The sequence below is a fragment of the Harpia harpyja genome, chromosome 13 (assembly GCF_026419915.1).
Source record: "Harpia harpyja isolate bHarHar1 chromosome 13, bHarHar1 primary haplotype, whole genome shotgun sequence".
In the NCBI taxonomy this organism is placed as follows: domain Eukaryota; kingdom Metazoa; phylum Chordata; class Aves; order Accipitriformes; family Accipitridae; genus Harpia; species Harpia harpyja.
Window position 1 is genome coordinate 2,803,478 of NC_068952.1, and position 12,847 is coordinate 2,816,324.

A 12,847-nucleotide genomic window follows, 5' to 3' on the forward strand; every position below is an offset into this window, starting at 1 on the left:
AAGCATTTTATTATTTTCTGTCATCCCAACTACTGCACAGAAGAAATACACAATAAAACAGCACCCAGTGTTTGAATTGCAGTTCTGTTACTCGTAGCCCACAGCATTCCAACCAGTGGTTGAAAAATGCTCTTTGATTTCCCTCTGTGATACAGACATCTCATAGGAAACAGATGCCTGTCACAAAACATTTTTGTCACTGTGACAACACCACCTTCCCGTGCTCCCTTGTTCATTGCTGACTGTGCTCTTGTTTCCCTTCAAGGTCTGGCGCACCTGATGATGGGCGACCAAGGTATGGGCTCTGTTCCTTTTCCACTCTGCTTTCATTGTTTCTTCTTGTTCTGTAGCTGCTTTAAATCCATCACTGCAAACGATGGGCAAATGCTTGAAAGCTGTCTTTGGCTGCAAATAAACACATGGTTTTAGTCACATCTTTTCTTATTTCATTATAATTTTTTTTTGTTTGCTCCGTAAGCTTTTGTCCTTCCTGCCTCCTCAACTCCCCATCTTGCAATATAATAACTGAAAAGAGGTGAGAGAAATAAGAAGGTGATTAAGAAAATTTCATGTATTTATCAGAAAATACAAGTACGGGTGATTCTGTAACAGATAAACGAAGCACAAGAGCACTCTTCAGATAGCTCCTGAAGGAAGATACTCAGCTTGTCACATTGTACACATTGAAGAGTCCATTTACATTAATGCATGGCTGATTGGAAATGTGCAGAAAGCACCTGCTCCTGGCTTCTGGAATGCTGAGAGTACAGTTTTGCAACCTAATGAAATCAGTCATTTTTTTCCTCCTAACCCATTGTCCATGTTACTTTTGGGTCACTCTTTCTTATCTAAGCATGGGTTATTTCTGTGTTTCTCTGCATGTACATGATTGGAAAAAAATAAACTAAATCCCTAATATGACACTGATTGCATCTCCATTTGTCTCCAGACACTTACCTTATACTTTGTCTCTTCATGTTCAGATACTATTGCATTTACATATACTCATGACTCTTACTGTTGTTTCTCTCCTCTTCTTTATTCTCTTTTTGTCTGGAAATGCTTTCTTCATGGAACCATTTCACCAAATCCATAGGTAAAAGTAAAGGTATTACATGATTTTCTTTATTTTTTAATGCCATCAGTATACTTTAATGTATGTATAAGTAATGCAAATAAATGTAAATCTTTTTGCACTGATAACATGAGGTAGGTATATTTTTAAAGTAAATAATTCATGGATATCAAGGTAAGGAGAAGTATCCTAAAGTACAGGCTGACCTTTTTAAAAGTTTGTCTCCTGGTTTTGTGAGAGATGTAAAGCTTTGGCAGTGATAAAGGAGGCTACAGTTATAGAAAGCGTTCAGGATGAAATAACAGCCACGTTTTGAGGTATGCATTTTTCTGTTCTCAAAGAATTGTAGTCTAAACTACCAGGCACAGCAAAACCCATGATGTTGTTCAACAGAGACTCTCTGGAGATAATCTGTCCAGGGTGAGTCCACAGCTTGATGTAAGTTTTAAATCTGAATAGCACTGACTTCAGCAAGTCTCTGCTATCAGGTGATCACATTTGCCCTGAGATTTTCCTTGTATATTAATTGCTTTGATTATATCTGAGACAAGAATTGGACAAAGGAACGAGGAAGAATGAACACCAAAGAGAAGTGTGGGGTTTATTTCAGAATTTTTTACTCTTTTTTGTTTCTTTTTATAAAGAATACCAGCCATGTTTACTTTCTTTCTCCTGGAGGGAACATGTGCAGTAGGGTCAAGACTTTTCCTGTATAAATAAACACCAGGCTTTGCTACAAGGATACTTTTCACAGACATCATGTAAATATTTTTTTATGATAAGAAGCTGGTCATTAAAAGCCATTAAATCTGTGTTACATATGATGCATAATACAGTTCTATTCATCTTAAGCATTTGTCAGGGTGTGCCTACTCCTGGTATAAATCAGACAACCAAACTGCATGGTCATACTTGCTAAGTAGTTAAATTAGAAACAATCATCTTCCAGGTTCCTTGGTGTCTTGGCTGATTTAGTGTTTCCACACCTAGAAAGTTCATGTGATGTAAAGACTGTAATTACAAACCTGTAGTGTCTCATTCCTCTTCATATCAGACTCTCTGGAGAGACTGTGTACCTGGTTATAGGTGGGATACTGTTTAAAGGGTTATGTGTGTTCTGGAGCTGTAAATCTTCTTGCTTAGGAAAAGTTTTAAGCAAGTAGAATGAAAAACAGTCTACTGATTTCTTTGTTTTGTAGGATTGTTTTGTTTGTTGGATGGCTGACCCTTGTTGTGTTTTTCTTAACAGTACCTTGTATGTATGACTTCCTTTTTACTTATTATTACTATCTTATTCCTTAACGGTACATGTCTTGGGTGGAGTTACCTTAAAATGACATTTTATAGTAACTGAACCTTGACGTTATACATCATTTTTATTAATATTAAGGAATTCTTTTTCTAGATTATTCTATACACAGAATACATGATGTAGTATGTACAACACTGAAGGTCTTTTTGTATAAAAGGATGAAAACATAAATATTATTAATATATATTATGATTAGTAGTTGATCTGGAAAGTAGATTTTAGCAAAACAAAAACTTTGCAAGTATTGTGCAATAGTTAGACATTAATATTTTTATTTTAAAAGGTTTAACAATTATATTCACAAAAAAATGACCTTGGATATATTAGCTACATTTCATGTTTAATGATGTGCCATGTGACATATAGTTTAAAAAACAGTGACCAGGCATCTAATCATTTGACTACATTTTTCTTTTCACATTTTGATTTTTTATTAGATTTATCCAGTTTATATGGGAATACTGATTACTATGTTTTGATAATCACAATAATTCTTCTGCAAATATGATGGTGTATATTTGTTCAAATGGATGGAAAGGGTTTATATGTATACAAACTCTAGCTGCTTGTAACGGAAAATACCCCTCGACATCGAACCATATCCTCAAACAGGAGAAAATGGCCTCATTTTATTGACATTTCATTGAAACTACGTTAATATCGGCTGTTGAAACATGTGACCTTGAAACTGTTGTGATACATATTCATAATACATGACAATATAACAAAGCAGGAGGTTGCTGGAAAGGAGCAAAGGGACAAAAGAGGAGCTCAGCATTTAATTCATTTGCACCTATTTCAATCTTTCATTGTAAGTTCAATTCCTTTAGAGGTAGGTAAGGTCAGTAACAGAAGTGGTTGCAAAATTCTGAGAGATTATATAATGAATTAATCTTATTTTGGAAATTTAAGCAATAAAAAACTTTTAAGAAGCTTTACTATGTAATTTGCCCTGAAGACTATAAATGGCTGAAGTATCACTGTCTTCTTTAATTGTGTAGCTATTCTTTGGGACACTGGAAAAGGGAAAAAAACCAACGTACCTTCAGAATTAGGACAGGATGTTGACAGGGCAGGGACCTGCTGTTGAGAGAGGAAGGAGGGGTGAGGCAGCCTTTCCAAGTGGGCAAGCAATACAAAATCTGGTACGATCTCTCTAGACACACCTGCTCTTTGTCATTTAGTTGTAAATAAAAATTGGGATACTCTGGATAATTTCCCCACAAAGATTTTATTGAAGCTTTATCAATATTAACACAGCTGTCACTGTCCCTTAGAGAAAGGCAGAAGCAAATCTCAGAAGTTGTCACAGTGCTGAGACATCTGTCAGTACTCAAGGTCATATAACTTGATCTATGTACAAAACCAGCTGACATAAAGGAGGATATAACATAAAGCTGAGAGCCTATATAGAAGTTTGTATCATAACTTTAGAGCTATACAAAACTTGTTTCCTGATCCATTACTCTTTGTAGATGCTAAGCCTAATTCTAGGAAGAGCCGCAAGCTTTTAGTTGTACTGGCATTCATTTATTTTCTGATAAGCATTCAGAAATACTTAGGAATTCCTTTTTTTTCCCCTGGGAATCACCTACCTGTACAGAACTTTAGCAGTAGAGTTGTCACAGCTGTGGTGGTGAAATGACGTAGACAAGGTAAGTTTTGTAAATGGGGTTCACGTTTTTATTAGATTACTTGAATATGCTACTCAGAGCAGTTGTTTGAATTTGAAGCAAACCTTGAAGTCTGCTGCTCATAACAGACATCGAAAAGGATTTGTTTTCCCAAAACGAATTTGTGCCCAAACAAATTTTGTCTGCTTTCTCCAACTATTGTAGGTCTAAAAAAACTACCATTTCCACCTATAGGCCTCGTCAAAAGTTAATACCTCTCGGATCTCCCACACAGAATTACTTTGTGATGAATAGTAAATACAACTAAGATTACATGGCAACTAATGTAAAACACTCAGTTTCTTTATTCTTTCAAAAAAATTCCCCTCCTCCTTTTCATTTTCCTTTGATGAGCAATGAAAGGGATTTGTAATTCAGTTACTATAAGATAAAGTGATGTGTGTTACTTCCTTCTAATATTGCAGTTCTCTTAAGCCTATACATATTTTTACCTATAGTTTATTTCTATGTAAACAACCTACTTTTGACTATATATATTACTCATTCTATACCTAAACACTGTGTTCATACTCCTGTTCTATTACTTTAGAGATGATGTGCAGCTTTAAACCGTACATGAGTCACTCACGTCCATAACAAACTATTAAATGATATCTAGCTGAGCAATAAGTGTTTCTACCAAAAGATTGATAGTACAACTGCAATTTATTGTATTAGATTACAGGCTTTTGATGTGCTGGTATTTGGTATATTGTGTATAAATGCTGAAGAAACACTTCAGAATGTCAATTTATATATGTGTCAACTTCCTTGCCAAAAGAGGGCAAGTTTTGTATTGCACAAGCAATCATACAATATCTGTAAAACCAAAGTGACACCACTAATTTGTTAATTATCAATCACACAATTCAGTTGACAACTGGAAAAATAGGGCACTGAAAAATAGAAGTAATTTAAATATAATCTTTAAACAATCATAAGCATTAAAATGGTATGTTATAGCTAAGTAATTATGTAGTGCTTGTGTCATGCAATACAAATATTACCTTGTGCCAATAACCTCCCCTAACATCAAATTATGTGAAATTCACTCATTAACCTCAATGCGACCACAAATTCATCTTATTGTGATGACTTTCGGTTTTGCTCTGTTTTCAAAGAGCTAAAATAGCTTTGGCCTCTTATGCTCTCTGATCCTCCCAGGATTGTTGAAAAGCCTATCCTCATCTGCTTTTGTGTATGCTGCTTCAAAGTGGGTCTGAAAGCCACACATCCTCCAGCCTTCCTCGACCTGAGCCACCAATAGTCCAGAAGCCATGTAAATGCTTTGGTACAGCACTGAGCTCTAGCACAGCTTATTATTTTTGGCTCGGTGCCCTGTTGACACGGATTCAGTTACATGCCTTCTCAACTGCAGCTGGCTTTTGCCTGGCAAGCACAAATCATGGACAGAGGGCTTTCTTGACTCTGTACTTGTTCACATAGTTATATATCCTAGGTGATAGCAGCTTATTTGAAAGACTCACTGCTAGAATTTAACTGAGTTAATTTAGGAATTTTACACAGAATGGGGTTGCCAAGCCCAGGTAACTGAAATTATTTCTAAGTGACATTACAGCAGAAGAATGGATAACCTACGTTTCCCTGCTCAATCTCATAGTTTCTTCTACTGATAAAAAAGAACAAATCAATAACATTGAAAAATTTATCCTTCATTTAACATGTTCCAAACATTCTGACAGTCTCGTATAATTTACAAAATGATCAGCATAAGAATTTTAAAAATATTCTATATAAAATTTACCTAATTTTTTTTAATAAGAATTACTTTTTAAAAGAAATTAAGGAACTTTAAATATAAATCTCTTCAAAGTGCTCTAAAGAGCAGTAACTACATATCATATCTGTTACGTAGTGACTTTTTTTTTCTAAAAAGAGCCTCATAAATATAGTTAAATAGTGGCTGATGTTCACCAAAAATATTGCAGTTAAGTTCTTGTGTGTAACCCATGCATCTATGCCTACACATATATGTTCCAATAAATATTTATACTATCTTTATATTTTATGGTTAATCTGTTCAAATTTTTGTTCAATATCATAATGAACTACACATTAAAAGTTTTAATCAGAAGGGTGGTATCTTTATGTATTTAAAAGTTGTGGCGCATTGAAGCAAATAATTTACTTGCACTTCAGTGGGTGATACCTAGCAAGCCTAGAATATGGCATTTGGAGCTGCAGATTCATCTTTGTGTTGAAATGTGATCAATTAATGTTCCCTAAGGAGAAAAATGCAGCAGAACATGACTGTTGAAGAAGTTTTCTGTCTGAAGTACATGGCTCAGAAGAAATCCATCAGCATCAGGACCAGAAATGCAAATTCTGTCTTGAGACACATATGCCCAAAATTATATCTGAGAGAGCTGATTCCTGATCAGCAGTATGAAAAGAAATTGTAAGGACCTGCTGTAAATATCAAGAAAACTATATGAAGAAGGGGGAACACATTTATTTTAAAAGTGTTATTTTTCTGACGTAAGTCACCACGTGATAATGTCCAATCCATGCCATGAATTCTAGCACCTTTCCACCACCAAAATAAAACATTTACCGTATTCGGAATCATTCTAATGTCATTCAAAATTATCGTGTATCATATATACATATGTATATATGTAATAGGTCTCCTGTGGATTCAGAGGAAAGAAAATAAATGTGGAACTATGAGGGATTTTATGTAAAAAAAAATGTTATATTTGCAGAAGTATAGATTTCTGCTGGGTCCAGAAAGCATCCTAGTATACGATAATACATATTTAAGATTTTCGCTTCCTCAAAAGTAGGCTCCACTTCTGAGCACAGATTTCCCCAGAAGATGGGTATGCTGACAGAACGCCTTTCAAAATAATATTAAAGCTCTTTCAAGATGAAGGATATATATTTCAGGCCAAAAAGTAGGTGGGGATTTATTGAGGATGGGAAACAGTAAAGCTGTCACTCTGAAGAGGTAAAAAAAAAATTTTGAGCAGGTAAGCAATGAAGAAATAGGAAAACTAAGCATTTCTTCCTTAAAGCAAATATTTCTTTTTATGTATATATAAATATACATAGCAAATGAGAATTAAAAGCTGCAATGATCTGTATCTTTTTCACACAATGAAATTCCGTGAGAGTTTCATACAAATTTCATAGGCATTTCAAATGAAACAGATATTTCAGAGAGATGTATTCCTTAGATATCCTGCAGAATATCCTGGAACCTTCTCCTTTACACCTTCTTTTAATATCTGATGACATTACTGAGCCAAATACATTGTTAGAGTTACACTAAGGACTACAGCTTCACTCTTGGGCTGCGCTACAGCTAAGATTATTCTAGGATAAAATTCAGTCCTTGAAATCTACAAAAGCAGCTAAACAAATCAGCCCAACAGACTGTAATTTCTATTATTTTAGTGAAAACCAAAAGTAATTGGAGATTATTGTACTTCTCACTTATAACAGAAGTCTCAACTGACTTTAATCAAATCAGAATCACGCTCAGTGGAGTTTCACCAGTTAAGTGGAAAGAAATCACAGCCCTAAGGAGGAGTATTTTCAAACATCTCTTAAGATTTGCCTACATGCCAGCTTACTAAATTCAGGAGTAAACTTTATCACAATTTGAAGAACTCTTAAGAAAACCACCCTAAAATTGTACTGATGTAACTGAAAACGTGGACTATGCTCCCTAAATGCACATCATAATGATTTTTTTCCACCAAGAATGACTCCCCACAAAATAATTTAAAAAGATATTTAAATAGTCTCCTCAGAATCAATTGTTCTTGTAGAAGTAACAATGCTGCATACAAAATTTTTAACCTACTCTTTATGGTAATTTTCTATGGCTGTAATAATATGCCAAGCTACTTAGAAACAGCAAAAATTTGAATTATCCGGTCTCCTTTAAAATCTTTTAATTAAACAATATCATTTGCACTGATAGTGGTAAAGTCTCTTTCCTGATATTCAAAGACTTCTGTAACCCTGTCATTCTTAATTGGTTGAAGGTAGCTTTCTATCTTCACTTCAGGGACCAGCCAGAGCAATTAAGTATCAGTAGAACAGTGAAACTGTGCAATGAACTGGGAAATTCAGGAGCACAAAAGAGAAAACTTTCATAGGAACTGAGTATGGACCATGGACTTCGCTATGAAATTCCATCTTCACCATTCTTTTAATGGTTTTCATACATACCAACCTGTTATCCAAATATCTTTTGTCCAGACTTGGAAGGAAAGGAAAGCAATTGAATTTCTTTATTGAATTAATTTACTCTAGTGAAAGAAGTAATTTTTTCCCCACTTACATCAGCTATATTTTGGGGGGAGGGGTCTGTTGGCACCCACTTTACGCTAATTTTCTGATCATTTAATTTAAAGGCTGTTTTTTGTAACTTGCTAGTGAGACTTAGAGATTCTGGTACATCTTGTTGCCTGCTTGAAGTAGACATTTGTTCCTTAAAGAAGGGAAACATCTGGGCTGATTCACTGGCACCTTCTCTAAAGCTGTATGGAAGCAACCTCAGATAACAAGAGGCTGCCAGAGTAACCGGTAGGCCACACCTGACACTGTTGGCATAACAGCATTGACTTGAGCAGCCTCTTTATATTGGGGGTGGGAGGAAATAAAAGCAGCTGGGTCTAATCCCTTTCATTTGCCTTTGCATATTCTTCAGAGAGAGGGGAGTCTGTCTGGAAAGCAAAATTCAGTAGTAAGTGAGTATAAGTCTGTAAATTTTTCACTGGAGTTACCCTTAGTTGATAGGTCTGTCCTGCATTTCATGTCATGAGCCTCTGTTACCCCATTTTCAGAAGGAGTATCCGCCCAAAGGAAAGGAAGCCTCCTTCCAATGACCATTAATATTCTGCTTCTGAAGCGTAACTCTTAGCTGAAAACCCTAAGAGATTGATTCCTGATGCCAGCTACATTGGTAATTATGTGACCCCACTCCCATCCAACAGTAACATCTCTCTCTAGAATTAAAAATTAGAAATAATTTACCTGATTTCCCACTTCATTGAACCTGAATGTCTTTATTAGGAAGAACTTGGGTTATATCAAAAAGGTGCCAGATAAGTGCTTTCCATCTCAGAAAAAGAGCCTCACAGATATTTTGCTGATAATACATGCTGGTCCTTTGATTTTCTCAGTTAATGGCTCTGCTTAACAGCTTGGTCTTACTGTTTGCAAAAGTCCATAAGAAACCTTCAAAAAAATCACCAAGTTCAGGTACAGGCAAGTCACCTTTGAAAACTATGTTTGTATGCATATGAGATACTTAATGTTGTAGTTTTACTGTTGAACCTGTGCAAAACAAAGCGTAAATTAGTTTTAGAGCCAAAAGCCTCTTTGACAATGCTGTTTTCACTATGAATGAATGTGTCATTTAAATGGATATTTGATATTATTTGTATTAACTGCAACTACTGACTAGTTGTTACGTAGTTTTCAATTTTAGAAGAGTTATTTGGGTGTAATTATATTGAACTGTAACACTGGTATATGTTTACATCATCACAAATATGATGTGAGAGTTCAAAAAATTCTGATTTTATCTTAATTTAATCTTCATATACCTGAACACCCCCAGTGGTACAAGTACTGAACTGGTGCTCTCATTTCACCTGAATACTTGTGCAAACAATGAATTTTTCAGGTATACCTCAAGGTGCTTACATCATTATGAACCTTCAAACACATGTAAATACAGCTGTGTCTGTCAGCCATGAACTCATTTTTTTTGGTGTCCTTAGCAGACTTTTCAGCCCTATAGTTCTCCGCAATAAATTACTCAAATAAGGATATTGTCCATGACTGTAACTGTATTATAAGGTTTGAAAGAAAATTTAGGCTTCAGAAAAGAATCATATAAAAGTATCTAAGTGCAAGATTGGAGCAACAAAGGTAAACTTGGAAATTGGTAAATTTATATGATTCTTGTACAACATATTTATCCGTATAGAATTGGTATATTCATACATATCCATCCATCCTATATTAGACAGAGGAAAAGATCTATGGCAAATCTATACTCTGAACAATACGTAAAGCCACCTAAGTCCCAGTGTTAGTCTACTGCTACATACCTCCTCAGAGCAAAGAAGGGAGCTGTTTAGACTGCTGTGAAAAGGATATATCCTTGTATTCCTATTTAAAATATTGAGAAGCACTGAATACATAGAGTAAAACACAGTAAGTCATTCACAATTCTAAAGGACAAATTACTCAACAATTTTTAATAGCATATACACATTTAACATACATACATGTAGCTGCATTCAGGACATAGGCACATACACAGATAAACAAAAATGCCCCGAAACCATTCAGTGCTGCTATACTTCATGATTTTACCTCTCAGAAATGCTTCTATCTCAAGTTTTCTATAATGACAAATATGTAATAAAAATGACTGCTGTGTCTGCATCCATAAATCACTTTTATGTGTCATTTACTGTCTCTTCCAGGAAAACACATGTATTTGATATTTATTCATTGTTCTAAAGTAGATCCGAGAGTTATGCCTTGTGTTGTCCCTAAAATGGATAGTCTTGTTAAAGAAACAGGTTTTTGAAAGTCCTGTGTTTATTGAGCTGTTATAAAAGTAATACAAAAGTGTAATTAATATTTTCCTTTTCAGAACACCTAGATGATCTATATATTAGCCCTATAGCTTTTAATAAGTACATATAACTCTCAGAAATGTACATATATCTAGGTCATGTTAATTACCCACCTTGGGAGGCAAGAATGTGCCTATACTGCTCTATGTAGTTGGTATACCCTTGAGACCCAAGTCAGAAGAGCAGGCTTCAGAAAGTCTAAAAATACATTTCCTAGGTTCATAGCCGTTAAACTGCTTAAAGAGGAGGTCTCTCATGTATTAGCTGACAGCCTGTAATTTGTATTACGCAGGAAATAAGACTAGATAATCAAAACCAACCCTTCTGGCCTTGAAGCCTATGTATCACACATAATAAGAGACATTACTGTGGTAGCATGTAAGAAAATTGTCAGACTATAAAAACAGCCACCTCTGTTTTATTTTACTAGGAAAAATTTTATCATATTTCTTGTGTAGATGGAATTATGTATCAATGAGTCCCCCAAAACACCAAGCCAAGCCCTAACAGTCTTTATGGACTAACTGGAAAAACCATTCAAAGCATTCCCTTAAGTCAGAATGTAACATGAAAACTGAAACATCTTCATGGAAAAGCCTCAAACATGTTTGGAAGTGTGAAGCAAAAGGAGATAATCTTTCTCAAAGTTCAACATTTTGCTGTGATCGTTTATTTTGAATACTTTAAATTGAGTACTACAATCTCATTTTCAGCAATGTTATGCCATTCAGTATTTTTATTTTATATAGACTCTCATATTTACAACGGCGTATGGGGGTCTTCCAGTTATACAGGAAGAAATGAGGTTACCGTGTTATACAGTGATTGTTATGCCAGATAAACCTGAGCAAAACATTTTTGTGAATTATTTGTGCAGCAAAACTGAAGCTGTTCATTTTTGCTCTTTGATACAGGGAAAAATGCTTATACAAAGCTGACAAATCCAATGAGGAACAGAAATTGTGATCTAATCCAGAAAATTTTATAAACCAGAGGCTAAAGCAGTCCCATAAGAGTGCTCTAAATTAGGCAGAAGACAGATTCAAACTCTAAGACCCAGATTTTTAATTTAAAGACTGAAGCCAGTGTTCTAATATTTAGTTTCTCTTTGAACCTTACCATTCAAATATATATTCACTGTGAGTTAAGTACTCTTCTTTAGTTGCAATATGCTCATACAAAAGGAGAGGATGGAATCATAGGCTGCTTCAGTGAAGGACTTATTATTCTACATCAGAATTATCTTTATTCATGAAGACTTCAAATACTTTCTTAATCTTCAGTTTTACTGTAGTCAGGAAAAGATTCTGTTATTTGCTAAAATTCAAGAAGACAAATGGGAGTTTGTAGTTTCTCCCTGAACATATGAAAAAATTAGAGGGTTATTTAATTTGATGAAGTTTGAATATTTCTAGTTTAAAAGAATTCCAAACTTTTCCCTGATAATACATGTTGACTATCAGAGAGAAGGAGGAAAGCCAATTGTTGAGGTATATCTTCTAGGAATCATTACTGATGTTCAGTTTCACACCTTGTAGACAAACAGACATTGTGTGATTAATATCCTGTTATTGATTGATAATTTATTAATACAATGTGTGAAATACATGTACAAACAGCTGAATATGTGCCACTGGGGAGAATACAATAGCATATTCACTTGGATGGGGAAAAAAGCCTCTGCTACAATTATTTTGTTATTATTTCATGCACTAATTATTCAATATATAATAAGGAAGCATCTGTTTGTGTAGTAAAGAGGAGGCTTCTCTTTTACAATATCTATCCTCATTTTCTAATCAGTACACTTGCTCTGTGGGGAAAAGACATAGGGAAGTGGGAAACTGGACATACAGCCTGCTTGCGTAAGGAAAAGCTGAATGCTATTTTTCCCTATCTTTGGACTGTGTTCAAACTGTACCCGTGCCGCACAGAGGAACGGGCTTCAAATACGTGCCCGTAGTTCCTCCTGTGCCGCTGTACGGTGAGCGGGACGACTTCAGAAGCGCTGCGAGCAGCTCCCTGCTTGGGCTCACTGTCATCCCTCAGATCCACCAGAGCCTGATATTTTCAGATAATTAATTTAGTAGAAATGTTTGAGAACAGGGCATATTGAAATGTCACTACTAGGATGCTATCATCTTTTTGAAGGCTG

At 35.1% G+C, this 12,847-nt stretch overlaps 1 protein-coding gene across 16 annotated transcripts in view; it reads left to right on the forward strand.

Moving 5' to 3' along the window:
- NRXN1 (neurexin 1) overlaps nt 1-12,847 on the forward strand; it is a 730,978-nt gene that overhangs the window by 86,066 nt on the left and 632,065 nt on the right. For 8 of the 16 annotated variants that reach the window (XM_052805916.1, XM_052805935.1, XM_052805920.1 and 5 more), the window contains one exon: nt 266-295. The exons of 5 other annotated variants lie outside the window; for them this stretch is intronic. In XM_052805916.1, the coding sequence (XP_052661876.1) occupies nt 266-295 (30 nt within the window). Of the gene's footprint in view, nt 1-265; nt 296-612; nt 1,042-1,096; nt 1,109-12,847 lie in introns of those variants that run through there. 3 more of the 16 variants (XM_052805915.1, XM_052805914.1, XM_052805931.1) reach the window with 2 other exon arrangements.